This window comes from Chinchilla lanigera, unplaced genomic scaffold, assembly GCF_000276665.1.
Source record: "Chinchilla lanigera isolate Chin_1 unplaced genomic scaffold, ChiLan1.0 scaffold00062, whole genome shotgun sequence".
NCBI classification, from domain to species: Eukaryota; Metazoa; Chordata; class Mammalia; order Rodentia; family Chinchillidae; genus Chinchilla; species Chinchilla lanigera.
Window position 1 is genome coordinate 11,667,489 of NW_004955463.1, and position 24,945 is coordinate 11,692,433.

Below are 24,945 nucleotides of genomic sequence, written 5' to 3' on the forward strand. Positions count from 1 at the left end.
GGATCAAATAGAATAATGCATTGGGCAGCAATATGTTTACTTGCAAGAGTGAGACAATGACAAATGTCTGTGCAGTTGCCTTTACTCATGGTCACAGATAGCTGCCATTTGTTCTGAATCATGTTCAGGTCCCGTACAAGCAAAAGAACAGAAGTTCTTGTCCCTTTTCCCAGGAAAGCAATGTGTTTTTATAGGTCACTCTATTGACCTGGATACAATTGGTTAACTTAAATATTTTCCAGAGCAGGCTCTGTATCATCATACAAGATTTCAGTGGACTGCTTGGCCTTGTCATTTCTACTCATGGCCAAAACGAAACAAAACAAAACACTGGATAACTTTGCATGTGCTAAACAGGGATATATATTACATTTGAGTAACGTTTTGATACCAAAAATGTTCTTATCACTTTCAGAACATTCTGACATGCTAGTACAGTACAGTTGGAATGTGTGCGTCAACTGAAACCTTCCTTTAAATCATCTCAAGTGAAATAAGATGCTCATTGTATGATGTCACCTTTGCCCAGAGAATTTTTTGAAGTTTTTCCTTTGGAATGGTCATAAAAGCACAAACTATATTTTCAAATTTTTTCTTCAATGGAGAAAAATCTCTGTAACTCAATGGAATTTTTGCAAAAGGGCTGTAGTTATTCTACCAAAACCTGACGATTAATAGGATGACTGAGGACAGGGGTTAAATGCAAGAGTTGGACAAAAACTTGGGCTCAAATTCTGGCTGGACTTTTAACTAAGTATGGCTTCATGCAAAGTACTTACATCTCTGATTCTTTACCTGCCAAGCAGGAGTAATAAGTACAGTATCCACTCCTACAGATGTTTTATAAATTAAATTAATTAACACATGTATGAAACTTACTTGGTGCAGGTAAGTGTTCAAGAAAGTCTAGATATTACCATTATCAGGATGGAAAATATTGCTTTTGATCAAAATGTACAGTGTTACTTAAAGTGAAAGAGAAGCTCGTTGGTTATACCTACCTCCTGGGGTATGAAATCCAGGAACATCCTCTAGGTCCATGTTAAACCATCTTTACTTCTACTTGGCCAACTCTGTCCCCATCTCTGTCTCCATGTCTTTGAACATCTGGAGCATCCCTTCACCAGAACTAAAATGACGCTTCAGCTCTTGCTGTGTTTTCTAAAAGAAATACAGTCTTTCTTGTTTTTTGTATCATGGTCACCTCACCCAACTTTGGAAAGGTGATGTCGAGAATGACCACAGTGAGAATCACGGTCATCTTCCAGTACTTCCCTAACTCTACCCCATATACACCTACATAACCCTATGTTTCCACCCTGTCCCATCAGCCCAGGTTGCCTTTTGAAGTCATCTTTGTTTGTTAAAAATAAAATTACTTCTTCTGTGTTTCTAATACCTTCAGTGAAAAATGATATTCAATAGGAAGAAACTTCTACCCATTTTGAACCAATAGTGGCTTCCAGAATATATTTAAAACTAACGATACAGCACACATCACTCTTCTAGATCATATTCTCAATACTGTGACATAAAACACAGGCTATTACCACCTATCGTGACCTAGACGTGACATTTTTTAAATTGACGACGTTCTTAAGAAGCTAGCAAATAAGTAGGGTGTATAAAACATGATCTCAAGCACAGAGGAAAAAAAATTTAAAGCTTCAAAACATCATAATGCTGAAATTGCATTTGTAACATCTGTGAACAATTTCATTTGATATTGAGTCGAGCACATCCCAAGACAGAGGAAATGGAACTGACGAACAGGAGCATCAGGTAGATAACATCAAAGAATGATCCTCATTGACATTTTCTGAGGGACACGATTTCCAGGTTCATACTATCTAGAATCCAAAGGTCAAGGGGTTTGGATCCTACATGAGACAAATGAACTATTAATATGGCTTTCTTTTCTTACTATACTGGGTATGTCTTGATTTTTTACTTTGTTTTGTCTTTCCATTTCTAAAGCCCTCTTTTATTCCTGTTATGCATTATTAAGATCAAGAACAGCATGAGAATTCTGACACATTGTTTGGTAGAAATGCTTAGGTGTAAAGTTTATGCATCTACATATATAGATGTTTTGATGAAAGGTTGGAATAAATAAAATGTTATGATACATGTAAGCCATTCATAGGTAAACCTGGTCATAAAAAAAATATTGCCAGGAAAGCACCCTCTGTCCATCCTTCCTACAAAAAAATCTTCCCACCTATCTGATTATACGAAGCTGCCTATAGGCTCATCAATCACATACCGTCTGTCCTCGGCTAACCAGAATGACTGATCAGGAACCTGCTATCTGGCATGAAATCAAATTGTCTTTGATGGTCTGTGTTTCCAGATTTGTTTATAAACTGAAAAAATCTACAAATTGCAGACCATCTGTATCTAACAGCATGCTAATGAGTGCAGGCATCCTGCAGATCCATAAGCTCATTACCCCTGAGTAACCAGCTTCTCCGCATGTTCCTAACTGGGATCACCCATCTGAAGCACACAAGTGGAAGCCAGGTGAGGAAGTGTTCCTCTGAGGGCTGGATGCCTCCAGTGACCTTCAGAAGCAATTCACTTTTCTGTCAAGTAGATGACCTGTTAGCCCGAGGTCATTTTGGTCAGTGATATAAATGTTGTTAGCCTCAGGGGGCTTAATGTATTGATCCCACAATGCTAATTAGAAAAACTTGGACTGCTTTTCTTAGGCACTTAATGAGGGGTTTCCAGTGTTGGTAAGCTCTTATAAAATCATCTCTGGGCTCAGCCTCCATGTTCCCTCACATAATGCTTGCACACAACTGTGTACAGGTTCAGAAGTTCATTCCCTGGTGTTTGTCAGTCACTCCATGAGGGAGCTGTGAAAGTGGCAAATATCACCAGTGAATCATACATTCTCAGAGATCAGGGAAGGAAAAGATTTAACTTTTTGGTTGAGCTGAATGGTCCTAATGCAGAACAGTATTACACAGCAGCTCTGTCTTTTTGTCTCTCTCTCTCATTCTGTCCCTGTCTTTCTATCTCTATCTTTCTGTCTGTCTCTGGAAAGAGTTAACTTCCAGAGGGAAGTTGGGAAGGATACCAAGTGTCTCTTGGTGATAAACTCTCTAGGGATTGGAAAGTTGGTACATTATAGTTTTTACAGCAAATCCACATCTGGTCCAGATCATCCACATCCGGTTTGGCCTTCATAAGTTATTTTATATTATCGGAGGCATAATATAAAAATTAAGAATATTACATGAAAAATCCATGTCCCTGCTCTGCGTGGAGATTAGAAGCTCTGGCCCCTCTGGGCTATGCTCTCTTGTGCTGACAACAGGCAGGCCCCGGCCAGCACTAAGTGTTTTGCACAAATTTCATGGTTTACATTTTGCCCTCCTCACCAGTTTCCCTTAATTCCTGATGCTGCGGCCAAACACTCCATAAATTAAAGGTACACACAATACATTAAAGCAAGGAAAGCTTTTTGAGCAAAAATGATTTCATTATCATTTTTCACTGCACTAGCGTTCTTTATTGAGGAAAGGCCCACGTCTCTATGTCTCTATCTCAAAGTGGGAAAACAAATGGAGACAGCAAGTGCCACATGCTTTAAGAAAAATGAGGATGAGCTCATTCCTCTGTGGAAGCGAAGTGCGGTTTCTTGCCTTTAATATGCAGGCGATGCACGCAGATGTCTTGCACCTAATGACACTTCGTGAATTTATGTTTCTTCTCTGGCACCCAGGAATGTTTGTGTTTGCTACAGCTGGTGGGAGGGCCACAACAGAGACGGAGGGACAGAGACAGACAGACCGACAGACAGAGACAGAAGGACAGGGACAGAGTGAGAGAGAGACAAAAAGACAGAGTTACTGTGTAATACTGTTCTGCACTAGGACCATTTAGCTCAACCAAAAATGTTTTAAAATTTCCCTTAGTGACAAAAGCATAAATCTAAGTACAATTTGTCAGTTTTAGAAGCCCAGAAAATGCCAAACTGATTTGCACATAAAAATCTTGCTGTCAGTTAAATAGATAAACTATTAGGTTACAAATGAAAATATAGCCTCATAGTTAAATCTACCAATTTTCTGATTATTTATAAGCATAACTGGATTGATGGACATCAGTCATGACATAAGCACCAAGTATAGATGAATATATATGCAGACCTGGACACAGACTGTGGTACATGTCCTTTGTTCTCATAAGTGAGTAGGAAGTAGATTATTTAACTGGACCAGATCATACAGTAGCACAGGTTGTGCACTGAATATCTGCTGAGGGCGTCACGGATATACATGGAGAAAGGAATGAATTATCTTCTGTGGAGTCACACAGATATGGGACATGGGAGAGGCCAGGCTTACGAAGCTTGGGGTTCTCACATCTGCCACTCACATCTGCCGCTCACAAAACCCACGTCTACATCAGTCTTAAAATGTTTCCTCATTTATCCATTTTTCATTTTGGGTTTCCAGTTGAAAAAACATTCTGTGACTAAATATAAATTTGAAAATTGCTGTGCTACGTGATAAATAAAGAGATGTTTTTAAGCTAAAGTGACCATTTTTGAAACTGCGAAAGCTTTTCCTTGAATATGCCACAATTAACTACAAGTTAGGAAAGAGCATTACCTCCATGCAAGGCCCTGTGAACACTGTTTTCCTTCACTCTTTTTAAGCATATATATGTGTGTGACTATTTTTTGTCTTAGAAATTTATGATAGCGCTAAACATTCTACTTTATATTTTGACTGTCTCATGGTTTACGAGCATTTTCTGTTTCCAATGGCTGAAATCATAATCTTGAAGCCAATGTAATGCTGAATAATGTAGCTGGATCGCGCTTCATCTTTCTACAAAGCTCTGTTGTGTGGCGTGCTGCCTGGGTTGCCTTTACTCCGTCCTGCTTCTCATTTCCCTCCTTTCCTCTCCCCTCTTTACCCTCCTTCCTTCTTCCTGCCAGAATAATGTGAGTAAATCTCATTCACATCCCTGATCCTTTCTTTGGATAAATTCTTCGTTTGAATTCTTAGATCACCACAAAAAGGTATGATAGATGACAGGTAAGTAATAATAATAGGCAATACTATGTTTTAGACTATCAGATGGTGATAAATATAAAGAACAAAGTGAAAGCAAGGTGGAAGGGGTGGAGAAGCCTGCTATTCTAGAAAGGGTTGCTGGCCAAGGCCTTTCCCAGGAAGTCACACCTGTCCTGGATGCTAAAGGCCAAGTGGGTTGGGCGATGCCTGTGGAAAACTCCTTTAGGCAAAGGATGGGCAGGGTTAATGCCCTGAGGTTGGGACTCGCTTTGACCTTTCTAGAAAAGGAAGGAATCCAGGGTATTGGAGGAGAGTGAGCAAGGGGTTACTTAGAGGATATGAGGTGGAAAACATTTAGGGAGCTGGACCACAGAAGGAACTCCTTAGCCTTGGGGAGAATCTGAGGCCATTAGAGCGTTTCTAGCTAGAAAGTAACACAACCCCATCCCTTTGTGAGGAATTAGGTAGTGAGCCAGGAGGAGAGGCAGTGGACAGACCTGCAAGTTAGGAAGCTGCTGCAGAAATCAGAAAAAGGAAGTAATATTAATCAGTGAAGTGCCCTGTGTTCTGCTCTCTCAAAATCTAAAAAATACCACAAAAGTGAAGGCTGTGTTATGTGTGTGTCCATGTGTGAGATTTAAAGTTTTCCTTTTTGGTAAGAAAAAATCTCATATTATTTTTGAATTAATAGGGCACAATGTTTAGTTTTCTAATAGTAATATATTTTCTGTTTCTTATGAGCTATAGACTGTTTATGCCTTATTTGCTGGATAGGTTTTCATCATCAAATTAAAAGAGAGCTTTAGCTATTTACATTATTTTTACTCATTTATATTACCTATTATCCATCGGTGTAGTGTGGAAATCAGTGTAGAAATATTTTCCTGCTTTGTTGGCTGAGTTTGTTTGGAGAATGATTTACTTTGCTATAAATTTTCAACTGAAGCCAAATCTCTGACCACTGTGGCTTCATTTTCTCCAGGCAAAGACTCCTTTAGAAAAGCTTTCTTTGATTTCCAGGTGCTGGAACTCTTTTAAGTTCAGTCTCCAAGGCCACTACCCACAGTGTTCTCTCTGGTTATCTATAATCTAAGAATAATTTACTGTGAGCCAGGGCCAGACTTCCCCAACTCCCTACCAGCAGCATGGGAAGAGAATGGAAAAAGAGGAGACTAAAGAGGGGACATACAGGAAGAAACTTTGGACACTACAGATTTAAAAAAAAAGAAAAGAAAAAGAAAATAAAGGAATTCACAATCAGAAAAAAAGATCGTTTACACTTGAATTCCTGAATGAGGAGAATGGAGGTACAGCAACAGCCCTCAGACCTACTCTAAGTTGATAAATTTAAGTGATAAATTCAAGTGCTAATGTGATTTTTATAATTTAGTTCTATTGGCCTTACAGGAAACATTTCACTATAAGATTGATGACAGTGTTACACTAAGCTCTTTCATTTTTGCAAAGATGTGGTGGTTGTCTTGTACATTTCTGTCTTGCCTTTCAAATGTAAGGCCCAGGAAAGATGGAGTCATCTTGGGTTTATTTACATCACTTTACCCAGCACTTAGAACCACCTCTGAGAGGCAAGAAATGTTTGCATACTTTTCAGACAAGTAAATGAACAGCTCCATAAAATGTTAGTGTAGAATGGAGGCGACTGAGTCACAAGCTTTAGTGAAATCAGTTCCCGGTCTTGTTTTGTCCAACACAGCCATGCTGTTTGGCTCAGCATCATTATTAGTACTGCTGTAGGGACTCCTGGGATTGGTGGTGAGATTTGTGCCTTTATTTCATGGTTCTACACCACTTTGCTCTTATAGGTCTTCTTTGTGTTTGCCTGGAGTTCTCAGACCTCTTCTGGACATTTGGTGTCATTTTCTTTTCTCAAATTAACCTTTTCTATGGTAATTTTGGAGGATGATGGTGTTTGCTCTCTAAACTCTTGTTTATTGGGTGGGAGTCCTTGGGGTAAGGATTAAAGGATCATGATAGGTTTTCTTCTGATAAATACAACTGTAAATTTCACCAGCACCAGTAAGTCACCATTTTACCACATTGTCATATAATCAATGCCACTTGTTTATTGGGATAACTGAGAATTCTTTAGATTTAAATACAAAGTGAAATGTGGCATGTTATCCCAGAACCAACTTTCAGTTACCTGTGTTAGTGGTGGGCAGAGTACGACAGCATGCCCTCAGTCCTTCTCGTTTGTATAGTGTCTCTTTGTAGTCACTGTCATTGCTTTCTATGGTAATTTATGATTTTTTGTGTCTGTTAAATGACTGTGTTTTACATATGCAATAAGTAGACCTAAATGATTATTGTCAAACAAGAAATGCCTGGTGCTTCCAAGATGGCCCTGGAGAGCAGAACTATTGCTAAGCTGTAGAGCCAGAGGACACACAGCGAGAAACACAGGTCATGGGAAAGTGATTTGCTTGGTGAAATAGGTGCTTAGGCTATATACCTCCATTTGAAGAGAATAACTTGAGAGCAAAAGACTCCCCTCTGTATCTTCTTTAGGCATCCAAGGAAAGGGAAGTTTAGCATATTAGTAACTTTCCTGTCACTGAGACAAAATACACAATATCTGCAATTTAGAGGAGGTTTCTAAAGATAATGCAGTAGTATATGTTTACCGTGTGTAATGATCACATTCATCATAGGGAATTTGTACCTGCACATGATACACCTTAAATTTTTTTGCCCATCCCCTCTCCACCCTTCAACCTGTCTTCCCGCCCCATTCACAAAAGCTTTGTATCCATTTTCCCCTTCATCTTTTTAAAGTACTTTTTCCCGTCCTTTCCTTTTCCCTCCTCCTCCCTTATTCCCTTTCCCATTTAAATAAATTCTTCCTTCTTCCCAATATCTATCCTCCATTTTGCTCCTTATTTATCCTTTGATTTTCTTATTCAAAAGAAACAATGTGATATTTAAATTTGTGTGTCTGATTTATTTCACTTAAAATAATGGTCTGAAGACGCATCCTTTTACCTAAAAATATGTCAGGTTTATCCTTCTTTGTGGCAGAGTACTATTTTATTATATATAAATACCACATTTTCTTTATCTGTTTGTATATTAAAGGGCATATGGGTTGTTTCCAAGATTTACCTATCACAAATTGTGCTGCTATAAACATGGGTGAGAATATATTACTGGTATGATGCTTTTAACTTTTCTGGGAAGATCCACATAGAAGGGGAAAGCCTGAGTCAAATAGAACTCCACTTTTAGGTTTTTGAGGAATCTCCATAGTGATTTCCATAGTGTTATAGCAATTTACACTCCCGCCAAAAATGGGGAAGTGTTCCTTTCCCCTCACAGCCTCACCAGCATTAGTTATTAATTTCTTGATGATAGCCATTCTTTCTTGTGTAAGATAGAATCTCCATGTTGTTTTAATTTGCATTTGTTGAATGATCAGGACATTTTTTCATATATTTATTTGTTGTTTTTCTTCTTCACCTGAAAAGTGTCTATTAATTTCAGATGCCAGCTTTTGGGATTGGGTCTTTAAATTTAAGGAATCCAATTTTTGTTGTTACTTTTATATCCTAGATATTAGTCATTTGTCTGATGAGCTGCTGGTAAATTTTTTCCCCATTCGGTGCATTCTCTCTTCATTCTGTTGGTGGTTTCTTTTGCTATGCAAACGGTTTTTAATTTGATCTTCCATGAAACTGTTTCTGTCTTGATATTTAGATCTTTGATGCATTTCAGATTTAGTTTAGTACATTGTGAGGAACATTGGTTTAAACTTTTGCATGTGGAAAGGCAGATTTTCCAGTGCCATTTATTAAGAAGGCTGTCTTTCTTCCAGTGAAAATCTTTCACCTTAAAGGAGAAGAGGCTTATTTGGAGTCATGATTTTAGTGAGTTCAGACCACGGTTGGCTCACTCCAAAGCAAAACCAGCATAGCCATGGTCATCTATGAAGCAGAGAGAGCAGGGGAGGAGTCAGGAACTAGAATACAGCTTCCCAGGTCACACGTCCAGCCCAGGGACCCACTTCCTCCACCTCATCTCCCCACCATCTACTACACATTCAGCTACAGGTCATTAATGGGTTAACCCACTAATGAGGATCGCACCTCCATGATCCAATCACCTTCCAACCCTGGGATACTCTGGGAGGACATCTTGGGTCTAAACCATAATACTTAATAAGGGTAGGAATCAGGTGGTAATGAAAAGAGGAAAATAGGTTCTCTAGAGGAAAGTTATGAGAAAACAGATTAGAAGTAGGAATGTCTTGTGCTCAGAGGATGGGGGAGATGGATTCCTCCAGAAGAGAGACTGAACCCTCGGTGTTTTCAGATTTCTAAGCCAGAGCCTAAATTTCTGTTGAGGTGTTGGAGGACTGGCATAAATGATTATCAAAGAAACAGGTCTCCAAATCTGTAGAACACAAAAGTCTGAATTTATTTTGTGTCTGAGATTGCTCAATTCTATATTACTTTGACCTTTATCCCTTCTCACAGCGTTATTAAATTTGTTTAAATGCAAACATACTGACTTGTAACTGTGTCCACTAATATAATGTCTTCCCAGAATAAAGTACCAGTTTAGCATGTACATTTTGATTATTCTGAGTATTATTTTAGACCAGTTGTTGATATATCATCATCATACCATCCTCATCATCAGTGCTGTAATGAAATAAAATGAAGTGACCTAATTACAATCACTTCTTTTCTCTCTTCCTCTGCAATTTTAGAAAATGGGTCAAAGTTAGTAAGATATTTGTGTTCTTTTCCTACTTTCAGTTTATTAACGAGTTCAACTATGATCAAACTTACTCAATAGAAGAAAAGGGAATGTGGAACAAAGAAAAAAGTCATGGCTATTGCACAATGTGTTAGGTACATCTGTGTCCCACACACCAGAATTACTCACCTTCCAATTCCAGAAAAGACTTATGTTTTTATTCATTTGTAAACATTCTTTTCTTTCTGCAGGTGGAATGGCTGAAAAATGAAGAGCCCATTGATTCTGAACAAGATGAGAACATTGACACCAGGGCTGACCACAACCTAATCATCAGGCAGGCACGGCTCTCTGACTCAGGGAATTACACCTGCATGGCAGCCAACATAGTGGCCAAGAGGAGAAGCCTGTCAGCTACAGTGGTGGTCTATGGTAAGACTAGTCCCAGGGCCATGACTGGATAGGGTGGGGCCAAACTCAGAGAAGCAGAGGGATGTATATTTTAAGACATTCCAGGCATGGAGCTGAAAGGACACAGATGGTCATTGGCTGCAGGGCTCTGTCCTTCCTCCATTTGACAGGCAGGCAAATGTCCCTATTTCTATTAATATGTTTGCTATTCCGTCCAATCTCAGACTCCTGTGTGATAGTCAGTGACATTTCCATTCCCATTCTGTTCTAAAAATAATAAAAGTTTTGTTCATTTTCCCCCATTGTGTTTATATTTGAAAAGCATTAAGGTGGGCAACTTCTGCTTCTGCCCTCTCCCAAACCCAACACCCGCCCCCATCTTCCCACTCCTGCTGTCAGTTCCTCTCCTGGCATAATGAAATCCACCAAAAACAAACACCGTTATTTGCTATCTCAGGTATTGTATAAAAGAAATTCCCAGCTTTTTAAGTAAAGGCATTCCCTTTCACAACAGAAGAGTCCTGGGATTTATTTTTGAAGCACTTAATAGAAATTCAAATGCTGATATTTTCTTCTTATACTGTGGATTTTCAAGTACTTTAGTGATCTGCTGATGAATTCTTCCTCCTCTTCATAATTGTCCTGCAAAGCAAAATCTCTAGGTCTTTTCTTTTGCAGAGAGTAGGTTAAAAGGCAGCTGAAATAAGGCTCCTGCCACCTCACAACAGAGTAGCCAATGAGGCTCCGTATGATCTTCTTGTCCCTGGATGCCCAACTCACAACACCTGGCACAGCGGCTTGCACATAGTAGGCAATCAGTAAAAACCTTTCTCCTTTTTTTCTCCCCTCCCATTTTTGTCTCTCAGTGAATGGAGGCTGGTCTTCCTGGACAGAGTGGTCAGCCTGCAATGTTCGCTGTGGTAGAGGATGGCAGAAACGTTCCCGGACCTGCACCAACCCAGCTCCTCTCAATGGTGGGGCGTTTTGTGAGGGAATGTCAGTGCAGAAAATAACCTGCACTTCTCTTTGTCCTGGTGAGATATACACAGATTCCCCTTTTCCCTTCTGATCTACCAACACTATTAGGCTGGTGTGAAACAATTAATATACCCTTCCTTTCCACAGTCACCTCTGCTCAGGTTTTCGTGTCCCTCTCCAAGGTTCTGATGCCGAACACTATCTTAGGGTATAGTTTTTGGTTTTGGTTTTTTAATATTCAGATGACACTGAATATTCACTATCACTAGTAGTTTTTATACTACCAGTGTTTGGTTGGGCGAAGCAACCCCTTGTGTCCTTCAGTTTGTCTTCTTTATGAAATATATTTGTATAATAAATAGGAACAGGGATTAGGTGAGACATCTTCAAGTACAAAAGAGCACAAAGCAAAACCTTGAGCCTTTGTCAGCTGTAGCTTTTATTTGTTTATAGTACTATTGGCAGAGATTGTACACTGCCACAACAATCTGTATTTTACATTTGGCCTGTGCTTGCCTTTCTTTCTGAACAGATAGAGACTTCATTTTCCAAATATGTTTCATATCAGTTCATTTGTTCATCTCTCCCTGGCTGTAACCCAATTTATACAATGAGAAATAGATGAGTTGGAAGATGGCTCTCTTTATGGAAAGCATATCCTCCCACTGAGAAATAAATTGATCCTGCCTCTCACATGCACTACAGAACATTAACTCCAAGGACACTGGCCTAGAGTCTCATGTCTTTTAAAATTTCAAATTTAGCTCCTCTTAAAGCTAAGGTGAGGCTCTGACCAGCAGCATATTCTTACAGTTTCATTTTGATTCCTATTCAATAAACATTTATTGAGTGCTTACTATGTGCGGGTATTGCTCAGGATATCTTTACACATATAATGTCATTTAATTCTGTGTTGTGAGTTGTCTTACCTTCAGGTAACAGAAATGGTAGTGAGGCCAACTGATTTTGTGACTTCCCAGAGTTGCTCAGCTCATAAGTTGATAGAACCAAGACCAGGACTCAGACGCTTTGCCTTAATTTCACTAATTTTTATATTACCTTATTCTTGGCTAATTGCTTTAAAAATTTGAATATCTTAACCCACATAAGCATGGTAAGGCTATTCCTGTGAGGTAATAGGGCAATTGCCTTGAACATCTGCCCTAATCTCTAGGGTTAATCTTTAATGGAATTAAGTTCAGTTTGTTCATTTCTACATACCGCACCAATCCATGACCCATGAAATTCTATTTATGTACATGCTGGCATCGTGGGGTTTGACTGACCTGTTTTAGTCTAATGCTGTCATTATATTGGCATTTAGCTTTTCATTGTTTAGGGGCTTTTGGGCTTTAAAATAGTTCGTTTTACCCCCTGTTCTAAACTGTCAACCCACAAGGCAGTGGCTGATGACCAGTTGCTACTGGCCAGACTTTGTGCGTCTATTTCAGATGTACTTGAGCCTAGAAGATTAGGAAAGAACAGACGATGACATTATTAGCCAACACAAAGGTATTGGTCATTTAAACGCTTTCCTAAATTCAATAATAGGTCTTGTCCTAAAATAGCAGCAGAATTATACCTTTGCTCTGGTTAGGAAAGAAAGCAGGGAGAGACGACACGGTATTATGAGCTAGTGTAGCTCCTTTTGGTGGTTTCTTTAAAATCCAATGTAAAGTCAGCAGTGGAGCTGGAGTGTGTTTCACACAGCTGCTTGATTCCCTCTCACAGTGGTTTCTGTTGTTTCCCTTTGAAGTGGATGGGAGCTGGGAAGTGTGGAGTGAGTGGTCAGTCTGCAGCCTAGAGTGCGAGCATCTCAGGATCCGAGAGTGCACAGCGCCACCCCCAAGGAATGGGGGCAAGTTCTGTGAAGGCCTCAGCCAGGAATCTGAAAACTGCACAGACGGGCTCTGCATTCTAGGTAACACCCTCTGGGTAGCATCTTTGTGTTCTGTTCGTGATGTTCACATATTTTTATATTTCAAGAAATAATGCCACAGCCATGAATTGGGTTAAACAAGCCACCAAAAAACCAGGAACAAAAAGGAAAAGGGTAAAAGATGTAGAAAAGTACATAAATATGTTTTGGGGAAAAATGAGAGTAATTTGAAATAATGTGTCATACTCTAATCAGATAATGTTTTAGGAGGAATAGATTCAGAAAATATTTAAAACTCTTAGGAGCTACCACTTTATGTTTGGTAAAATTCTGACACTGATCACTATGTGCCTATAGTTTTCCCAATAAGTTCACAATATTATAAAGTGTTTAATACATCTTTGTATTTCAGAACTCTTTGCCAGGGTGTATATATTACACCTGTATTACACACATAGCTCCAGTGTTGGGACAGAGCATGGCCCTGAGGAGGAAGGTAGCTTTGTGTGGCACTGGTCTGTCAGGGTAGGAAATGGAATGTTCATTTCTTAACTTTAAAACCTTTGCTTATTCCTGCGATCACACAATTACTGTTTCCAACCAACTATCTACTTGATTTAGAAAACAAAGTAAGATCAAAGAGAGTCAAAGAGAGACAGATTTTAATTTGGTTCTATCTCTTCTTTTGCTTTGTGAACCTGGCCAAGTCACTTAACATCCCTAACTGTAAATACCAATAGTAATCACCAGTTTGGGTTTTAGTCAAGGCTACATGGTGAAATATGTCTGACTCTTTCATGGCATAAAGTAGGTCCTCAGTAAATAGGTACTTCAGTCATTGATGTGGATAAGCTAAGGTGTGTGGATTTTGCCTGAGTCTCTAAATGCAGGAATCTGAGGATATTCATATGCTGTAGAACTAGGTGGCCTTCATGGAAAACACCTAGGTTATATCCTGCAAAAATACCATAGTTCAGTAGGCTGGGATCTCTTCAGGAATGTGAGTCACTTTTTATTAGAGAAGATAGCAATGTAGGTGAAAGTGCTCTATGGGGTTTATTTTTCTGTGTTCACATGACTGCATACTCTTGAAAGATGCACATGCCAAGTGCTATCTTTTCAGAATAAATTTCTATGGTGAATACATCATTTAAAACAGTTAATACATAGAAACAAACCCTTAACTCATCAGCCACACTGCCTTTGTTTGCTAGTGTAAGTACAGAGAACCCTGCTGTGTTAGACCCCATCCAAAGGGTTGTGATGGAAGTCAACATAGATATCAGTCTCACTGGTGAAAAGTCTGTGTGCTCCAGTAAATACATACCAGCCATTTGCCTTTTCAAAATGACTTCCTCCTTCCTAAATGAAACAGAAGGCAAACTCAATAGCAAGACATTTAAGAAAATGGTTTCTGACAACCCTTGAATACCACTGGATTCTTTCTGAAACATACCTCTGAGATGTGAATGTTTTTTTACATTGTGGCCATGTCTTTAAAGCAATGTATTGAGGACTATGAATTTCGTATGTCATAAAGAACGATGACAAAATAACTATTTGGCTGCAGGTCGAAGTTTAGATAATCATAGTAATAAACATTGCTATCAACCATGCACTGCATTTGTACTTGGGGAAAATCTATGGGTTTCTCACTTCATCTTGAACTGACTAAGACCCTGAAAGTTACTGTCTAAAGAGACGATGGTGAGCTCTAAATGTAAGAAAGTGTGGTTATGAAAATCGTGAATATCATTGATTCTTACTTGTGATATCTAGTCACTCATCAGTACAGCAAAAAATTTGGTTTAGGACTGAAAAGAAGTAATAGCACTGAGAATGTTCTGGCAAGTGTGCATCAAATCTGGGATGACATACTAGTCTGGGTTCCCAAAGAAAGAGAATCAATAGGGTAACAGGGAAAGAGACACTTCAGTAGAGAGATAGAGATACTTATTCTGAGAAATCAACTCATGCAGTTACAAAGCTTGGCAAGTCCAAATCTGCAAAGACAATCTCCTAGTTCAAGTCCAAGGTTGGCAGGCAGTAGAATCAAGAACACCTGATGTCTTAGTTCAGAGATTGTGAGCAGGTTAAGGAGCTATCCCAGTATAGAGACCGTCAGGGGAAGGATTGTCTGTCACTCAGAGGAGGGTCAGCTTACTGGCTTCTCAAGTCTTAGCTGATTGAATGTGATCCTTTCACATTACAGAGGTTGGTCTGCTTTATTCATTTGCCAGTTCAAATGTAACATTCTCAAAGAAATGGCTAGAATGTAACATATGACCAAGTATCTAGGCACTCTGACCCAGGCAAATTGACGCATCCAACTAACTACCAGAGCTTCATATGTACTTGTGAAATGTAAAAGCTTAATCATTTCTTAGAGTTACTCAAGAGGCAAAGTTCAGGCAGTGCTTTTAAGTAATTTGTTGATTTCCTGAAGAAATCCCTCCCATGGAATTTGGTCATGTGTGGTTTTAATTACATATGTGTATTTTCCTGAGTACTCCATATTTTCCTACAGTGCAAATAAAGTAGCTATGAAGACAATGAGGCTTGGAATATGCTCAGCCTTGGATGTAGGATCTTTGTCAAATCCAGCCCATGAGTTGAAAATGCTACATGATCCTTTTTTTTTGTTCAGTTTATTCATTTATTCCCTTTCCTTTTCTACTTAAACATATTTTTTTGCATCATCCTTTGCATAATGTATAAATTAGACTATCTACAAATATGATGTAGGAGTTTAAGAACTACAATGACTAAAATATTTTGAGGGGCAAAAGGTGAAGTGTATGCAATCATAGGACTAAATGAGATATAGTTGCATGTCACTTGGAAAGAGTTGTGTTCTAAGAGCCCAACTGCAGGATGTATTATATCTTTGTAGACAGAAAGAGATTACCAATAGCAACACAAATGAGTAACTTTCCACAGTCTGAACATGAAGTAATGATCATCCAGTTGTGTGTCACCAATATTACTCTGTGTCCCAAACTGTTCTCTGTCATAGAGCTCATGATAGAAATAACTACACTCTCAGGACTGAGCTTCAACAAAAGCTGGCTTTGATTAAAATAGCATTTGGCAACAGCTTTATGGAGCAGTAGCTTTGCCGAAGGATCTAGGTCGTATTACAACTTGGGAATTTCCTTCATCCTAATTTTTCCCTTTATAACAAACATGGCCCTAAAACAATTTCTCCATTCTCACCTTCTGTTGGAGGTTTGACAATGACATTGCTTGACTCTTGAATGACCTACATTGCTTTGATATTTTTTTTTATCCTTCAACAAAGAAGCTGAGATTCCTCTCTTATTCCTGATTGCTGTATTTTTTCTAAACAGGGAGCTGCCAGCTCTGAATGATCACTTTAATATTTGGGTGTGATTGTTGCTTGGTCACTTATGACTGGAGGACACAACCTTAGTGTTATGTTATCACAGGTGGCCACACCTAAATGATCTCAACAAGAAAGTAAATGCCCAATGCCAGTGCGAGTAGAATGAGGCCATTTTTGTCAATAGCAATAAGTTGGTAAATACAAATTACAAGCATAAACACCCAGTGCCGTTAAGGTAGGACATTGCTTTTTCACAGAGGAAAGATAATTATTGAAAACTGTACCCATGACTATAAAGAAACAAATGTAGATCTATATTCTCTTAGCTTGAACATCAAAATCAGGTAGCTTGCAGACCAACATCCTACTTGCTGAGTCTAGCTGCTTCTATGCTCTGCAAATCACAGTCCTAGCTAAATAGGAACAGAAAGATGGAAATGGTGAGGTGTTTATTTGATCTGGAGGGATAGAACTTCTTCCTTTTTCTTTATTCCAGTAAAAGTAAAACTAAGGGGCTTTGGCTTGAAAAGATAAAATGGATCTGCTTCAGAAGGGATTAGTGACTAGATGTGTAAGTTACTGAAGCAAGAGAAATGCCACAGAGGCCTAAAAGAGAGAGGGGAAATCTTCAAAGGTGAGCCACCTGAGAGCTAATCTGTCCTTCTTGTCAGGATACAGCATAGGTCAGGTCAACAATGACAGTTCAGAAAATTAAACATCAATTAAATGATGGTTTGTTTTCATTTCGGATGGCTACATGATAAGAAAAGTTTGGATTAGCACTTCAGAAATCATATCAAGAATAAAAACACCTATACATAGCAGGTTCAAATAAACATTTCCAAGCCCCAGCTGATAATATGACCACCTTGTCCACTGCAGGATCTACTTGAATGACCTAGGAAGCCCCTGCAAAGATGAACCTGTAATTACATGAAAATAATGGTTGCTTCATTAAGCACTTTCACTTGAACTCTTCTAAACCTCATTGTTACCTATTACAGAAATTACCTGAGTCCCTTCCTTGTATTATCTAGGGTACTATATGAGGGAAATTTTATACTGGAGATAGTTTAGTGCATCTGAAGTAACTCTTCTACTTTGTTTAGCTAATGGTTTGCACAAAGGATTATGATAAATGAGTGTCTTTTACCAAAAGAAAATTCATCAATTCCTCTCTTTGTGAGGAAATTTCAGAATCATATTTGGCTTATAGTTCAACTTGTTATTGAATAAATTCATATATCAGAACCACTTGTATAAGCTACATAGTAAAGAAATGAAATGACATCCGTGAGATGACATCACAGCAAGGTCTCTTTCTGTACTATCAAGAAGCATCCTATTGCTTGCTAATTCTCCCAGACTGTTTTATTATTAAAAACCCATTTCCACCCATCCCTAGTACATAGTAGGTGCTCCTTTCAATGTAAAGTTTTTCCTTAGAAATACACAATAGCTTGCCTTTCTGCATAACAAAAAATTGATTAATTCAGTGCTGCCATAGTTCCTCCTGCATAGCAAATGTGGATATAAGATTGCAGACCCACAGGAGTAATAAGAGTGTAGATTTGGGCACATATGGAGCAGTTAGCAGCTTGGCAACAATCTCTCCCCCATGTCCCAATAAACACTCTCCCATTATGGGGCTTCATAAGAAGACTACTGAGTAACAAGCTTTAATGACATAGAGTGGAGTGGCTCAAGTTTTCGTTGTGCTTAATTAAAAAAGAGTATCTCAATACACATGTGCCTTATTGCATTCTATTACATTCTATAAATATAAAACTGTTATTTTTTGTTTCTACCTTATGATGAGAAGACTTGTACTAGGTGCCAAGTCCCAGGTGGAACTGAACATAAAGAAGATAAAGAATAAGCCACAAACAACGTATTACCATAAAATTTCTCCCTTCTGTAATTCACCCACTATAGACTTTTAATTTTTATTCCTTGTTAATAAGATGATAAAGGAATCTGATTGTTTTATAATATAATCCTCCTTCCAATTGAGGACTGGCCTTCATCCTTTAGTCTATGACTGAAGTGTATTTCACAAGCTATGAAAAGTCTATGGCCTTCTTATCAACCTGCTCTGAAACACTTAAGATGCCTTTTGTCATCCAGGACATTCTCTGGCCACAGTATTCTCTTTATTTCTTCATTTTTCTGTGCTACAAGTATATAGTCAAGACAGAGTAACCTAGGTGATAAATGATTTCTTGGATAATAGAAATCAAGGCAATTATTATGTCTATCTCCGTGTCTCTCTGTCTTTCTTTCTTTCTCCCATTCTTCCACCCTCCCTCCCTCATTCTCCCTTCTACTCATTTTTTCCTAGTTTTGTCCACCACCCCCATATTTTTCAGTATATTTCTTTTCCCTTGCTTATATTCTTTTGGTGAAATTAGTCAGGAAACTCTGTGCTGTACTTTAGAAACACCCTCTGGAAGGTTGTCTTATTCCTGCAGACACTGAGAGTAGGGTGTTCATGTTCCCCTGATTCATTAGAAAAATATGTATTATAACAACTTGGACAGAAATGAGTTTTCTTAAAGCAAACCCCAACCTGTCAACACAAATTCAAAAACCTCTCCTTATGGTGGGAAGGGTGGCAAATCCAAAAATATACATATTACTTATTGGACTGTACAGCAATTTACAGATCCCAGGATTACCTTGTTTTGCTAGCCATTCTGGAATAACAACATGCCTGGAGTTGTTCAATGTCTTTAACTTCTCTTATTTGCCATTTGTAGATACCCAAATTAACAATCTTTAATGTTTCTTATGGGTAATAAGTTTAGTCTTAGTAACTACTAGGTCCTTTATATTCCAGAATTTTCTACCATATAAAGCATTAGTTCTCTGAATTACAAATTTTATATTTGCACTGTAATTAGTTCAGAACTAAACAGTACAACACTTTGGAGAAGAAATATTAGTCTGGACTAGAGAAAGATTTAATGTCTGAGATCATAGAGTAGTTGGGCTATAAAAGAAATAGCAAGAACTCAGTCAGTGAGGTGATTTAAAACTGAGTAATCTAGTCTTGTAAAAATAATTCAGTGGCCTCTGAGGTCTGCTGAACAAAGCAAATTAATAGAGATAGAAGAAAACTCTCTATTTTGATTCCACCTTTTCTTATTAAATGACAAATTAAATACACATGCCTTCTCAAGATCATTGATAAAGGTGATAAAGTAAAGATATTAACATCATCAATAGACATTATCATTAGCTCCATTAACCCTGGTCTTCCTCTTTCTCCAGAGTGGTAACATTCTAATAAGAAAAGACTTGACTTTGCTTATGTTTGTTTATACAGGACAATGATAGTATTTGGTGGAATCAAAAATTGCCATGATTATGTAGGAAGATATCATGGGCTAGAAAAAAGAGCTATGAACTGGGAGTCACCAGTTCTGGGTCCGAGTTCAGAAGTTTCTCTTTACTAGTGTGTGGAAGTTGGACAAATCTCATGATACTAAACCTAGTGTCCACAACTTTGAAATGTGGAATATGAGTGACATTATCTCTAAGTTTCATCACAGTTTAAAAACTTGAAGTCACTGTAATGGTACATCTTCAATGTAGTATTAACATGTATATACAAGCACAAAATAAGTATGTACCAAATATGCAATATAAATATAGTACCACTGATATGTCAGCGTTTCCATATTATGTTTTTAACCAGTTTTGAGTTTATCCTAATTCACTAATCTCTAAAATTAACGATTGGCATAATAGTTACATAGAGTGGAGGGGGTAGCTTTATGATCTGAAGCAAACTGTTTAAACCTAGAATAGCCTCTCAGATGTCTAATGTGTTCAGAGGTATAACTTTTGGAAGGTGATAGGATCAGAAGGGTGCTATATTCATCAAGGGCTTACTCCATTGACAACTTTATGGTTAAATGTGCGGCTAGGAGGTAGAGACTAGTTAGAAGAGGAGTATCACTGAGAGGTGTGCCTTTGGAGAGTATCTCTCCCTCCCTCCCTTCTCCTGTCCTCTTCATTTCCTGGCTCCCATGAGGTGAGCAACTGCCTTCTGTCATGCCCTTCCACTATGCTCTTTATGTTGTAGAACCACAAGGCCATGGACTGAATCACCCAAAACCCTGAGTCAAATTAAAACTTCTCTTCCTTTAAATTGTAGATGTCCAGCATTTACAGTGTACCCAGCTATAATGAAAGAAATTGACAGCTTCACTTAAATACTGACTTATCAAATGTGTTTCTTTATCATTGCCCTACAAACCACAATGAGAAGCCACAATGAAGGTAATTCTTAAGGAATTCAATGAAGGAAAATAGGAAAGTTATAAACTGTGTTACTTGCAATAGAAATGAAATACAAAGCTAGGAGCACTGATTCATTCAACAAAATTGGCAGAGTACCAGTGATATTCCATTTACTGTTCTAGGGACTGAGAACAAGAGAACAAAGCAGACAGACTCTATGCAGAAATAACATGGTCTGGACAGAAGGTCCAGCATGGGGACTGAGGAAGCTAAAAGACCAAGTTGGAAATCAAGTGTCCTCAGTTCACAGTTCTCCCTTTCAACAGTGTTTGTAAAAGTTTTGATGGCCTATTCTTATGCATGTTAAGTATTTCCTTACCAATTAGTAAAGAGTTGTTATGACAAACCCACCCACTATCCCATGTATACAGACTTCCCTTTGTCCAGCAACTACAGGACAACCCTTGATACAGCGGGAAGCCACCATGACCCCATTCCAAGGCAGGCACTTAGAGAGGATTCCTTTTTCCAACTTTATTGAGGTAGACAGGAGAGCTAAAAATTGGACATAGTTCTATTGTACAACTTGATGATTTAATATTTGTGTACTTGTGAAATAATTAGCAGTCATCTCCTCACATATCTTTCTGGTTTTGGACAGTGCAGAAAGAGTAAATGTTTACTCTACTACATATTATTATTATTGATGGTCAAATTGTTGTACATTAGGTCTCCAGAATGGCTTTACATGGTTCGCTGAAACTCTAACATCTCCCCACATCACCTACCCTAAGCCCAGCTACAACAACATTCCTTTCTGCCCTGTTTCTGTGAGTTCTGCGTTTTTAGATTCTACACATAAGTGAAATTAGAAGATATTTGTCTTTCTGCATCTGTCCTAGTTCACTTAGAATGTTCCTTCAGGTTCTTATGTTCTGTTATAAAGTCAGGCTTTTCCTATTTTTGAAAAGCTGAATAATATTTTATCATATGTATACATATACACACAAATATTTTTTACCCATTCACCCAGGCATAAGCATTTAGGTTGTTTCCATATCTTCATTTATGTAAAAAATGCTGAATTGAACAATATTTTTAAATAATGAAAAAATGTCTTGACTTATGGTTAAAATAAGTGATCACCATGACAGTAATAAGTGCTTCCCTTAAGCTTGAATTATGGACTCTGAATATTTTTGTTTAGTTTTGAATATGCATGTATTTCTAGTACAGATGAAAATTAGGGAATCAAAGCAAAAAGTAATCAAAGACAGGAAAAGTATTTAATATGTATATTCACTTTAAATGAAGTTCAACACATTGTATTTTATCACTTTGAGGCTAGTTTCTAAGAAAATCTTACAGATCTATGTTTAAAACTATGTGCAGCCAGTAACTCAATAACATATTTTACTCTGTGTATTACAGGATCAATAGGAATGGATCCAGATATGAATGAGTTGGTATGGTACTTGTATTCCTTTGCCTGCCTAACTTTACTGAACATACTGGATAGCAGGTCCATCTATGTTATGGAAAATGATAGCATTTCATCCTTTTTATGCCTGTGTAGTATTCCTTCATGCACATGCAGTAGTACTAACCACAAGCAGGGGAACTAGGAAGTGTGGAGATGAAGACTTTGGTCTACAAGAACAATGTTACAGTGACAAAAGAGAAATCATTTCTGATAATATTTTGCACAGTAGAGGGACTGTGGCTGATTATACTGCAGGATATATTTCAAAAGAACTAGAAGAGAGAAGTTTGAGTGCTTTCTCCATGGATAAATCATCTGTGTTTAAAGTAATGGATATACTAATTCCCCAGATTTGCTCATTACAGGATATGTACATATGTTAAAACATCACCTTTTACCAAATACTTACAAGTATGTCAAAAGTAAAAATTAAAAATATATGCTGATATCAACTCTAGAAATTTAAATAATTCAGTTTAAAAAGAAAATACAAAAATGTAACTTGTGAGAACCGTCATATTAAAATATTTATTTGTTTGAAATTCAGAATTTGACATAAAAAAGGGGAAGGTTACATTTCCTACATACACACTAATCATGTGCTTTGGCTCAGGGACATTTCTGTAAGGCCACTGTCATAAAAAATGACATCCATGACTGACCTGTTGAGATACATTTCTGACTTCACCTAAATAACAGGACAGGATCTTGAACAATTCTTAGGGAGAAGATGTCACTACAATGATTTCTCCTTTGCTAATGTGCATGCATTTTTAGCTAGGTGAGCATTTTTGCTCTTCAGTGCTAGAATTCCAGTAATAACCCTGACTTCTCTGAGGAAAACAGTGATTCCTCTAACAAACATCACCAACTGCACAGCCCCAGAAAGGACCCCAGGTAGTCTCCATACTTGTCCTCCTAGGACATGTCCAGATCACATTGCATAGATCTCCTGATGTCTACACAGGCTGGGAACCTTGGGGTGTTGGGTAGCAGTTAGGAAGTAAGAATTTAAGCAATCCTGTAAATCCTGAATAAATAAAACACTCCATTAAATAATATTCTCAACCTATCAGCCAATAACCAAGCAAATAGCTTTGAATTTCATTTTTCTCCCTACTTTTTTTGCTATGACTCCATAGTCATAGTATCACATGAATTAATAATTTAAATATGATTTATATGTTAGGAACCCATAAGTGACAGTCCTTACAAAAGTATAAAATAAAGCCAGGCGTGCATGGTGATGCACACAAGTAATCCCAGCACTCAGGAAGATCTCCTAGATTTCAAGGCCAGCCTGGGATACACAGTGAGTTTAAGGACAGCCTGAACTACAGTCTCTCACACCCCTACACACAAAAATACCAGTATAAAATATACCAAAGGGACATTTATGTAGAAATTGATTATTGGAAGTTTGGATGTTTTAGCAGTTGTAAGTAAGACAAACTGCCCAGAAAGGGGAGCTGTCCACATAAATGGAGTAATCACCAAAGATGTCAGGAAGGAATCAGAAACTGATTGATGCCGTAGCAAGACATTTATATGGGACATTGGAGGGAGAAGGGCATCCTAGGGAAAGGCCATGAGATGCACAGTAGCTTTGAGATGAGATACCAGAGTTAAACAGATTTGTCTCAGGTGTGTCTTTAAGTTGAGGTGCTCTGGGAAGTAAGTCAGACATAGTGGGGGGGCAGTTAATAGAAGGCACAAAGGCAGACAGACTAGTTGGTCATGACCTGGAGATACTGTGGAATTATGGGAGAATCTTGCTTGATGATGCTAGAGAATTATTGTACCAAATAAAGAGAGAATAGGGAAAAAGAGAGATTATTCTTAACAATTTAAATGTGCAAATAATATAGGATGCACAACAGTTAACACATAGTTTTAAGGGCTGAAAATGTTTCTAAAATATGATCTATAAAGCAGGAAATAATAAAAGTCATTTTTGAACTAAATGGTGGGTCTAATGAAATAAAAAAATGATACACATTAACTAGAAGGACGTTGCTGCCTGGGAAGAGAATCGCTGTCTTGGTGGTTTTTTGGAGGCTGAAACTAACATACAAACTGTAGCACCAAACACATCTGTACTATGTTCAAATAATCACAACCAGCTTTTGAGGAGTTGTCCCTGGGACCCTCGTGGGTTGGAGACTGAACCCATCTGTCTGCAATGCCTTCTCCCCTGGGCCTACTTTCTGGGGTCTCCAGGATATGGGCTGCATGCAGCTGGTCACAGTTGTTCCCTAGTAGAGCGAGGCTGCATGTAGGTGGGTTGGTAGAGATGCAGTTTTAAATAGCTCCTGAGAACAATGAATACTGTGGAAATGATTTAGGAGCATTGACAGAAAAAAGAAAAGGAAAAAAATTAAAGAGAATTAGAAAAGAATGAAGCACTACCAAAAAAGAAAGGTAGATGATGTTCTCTCTTTCCTTCACACATTTCCTCCTTTTTATATGTGTGCACATCGATGCATATGTTCCCAGACACAGACTGACACAAAGGGATATTTGCATTGCAGTGATAAATAACAAAAGCAGGCTCAGGAACAAAATATAAAAGACAGCTGTATGTTTGTGTTGTTAAAAATGACAAATAACTGGCAATGTCGTGTGGTTTTATGTTACTATTTCTATCAGCATATACGTGCATATTTAATTGCATATATACATCTATTTGTGTGTATGTGTACATATATATATGAAACATTATATACAACATTAATAGTAAAAAACCTAAATGTGTGTTTGACTAAATATTAACAATGGTTGTTAGTGGTGAACTACTATATGTTGGGATTTTTTCTTTCCCTTGTGCTTGTCTATACTTTTTATT

General features: G+C 38.0%; 1 protein-coding gene across 1 annotated transcript in view; it reads left to right on the top strand.

The window, feature by feature from the left end:
* Positions 1-24,945, top strand: part of Unc5d (unc-5 netrin receptor D) — a 380,937-nt gene that overhangs the window by 263,325 nt on the left and 92,667 nt on the right. Inside the window, exons 8-10 of the mRNA XM_013521490.1 lie at positions 10,007-10,187; positions 11,033-11,200; positions 12,901-13,065. Coding sequence (XP_013376944.1) covers positions 10,007-10,187; positions 11,033-11,200; positions 12,901-13,065 — 514 coding nt within the window. The remainder of the gene's footprint in view (positions 1-10,006; positions 10,188-11,032; positions 11,201-12,900; positions 13,066-24,945) is intronic.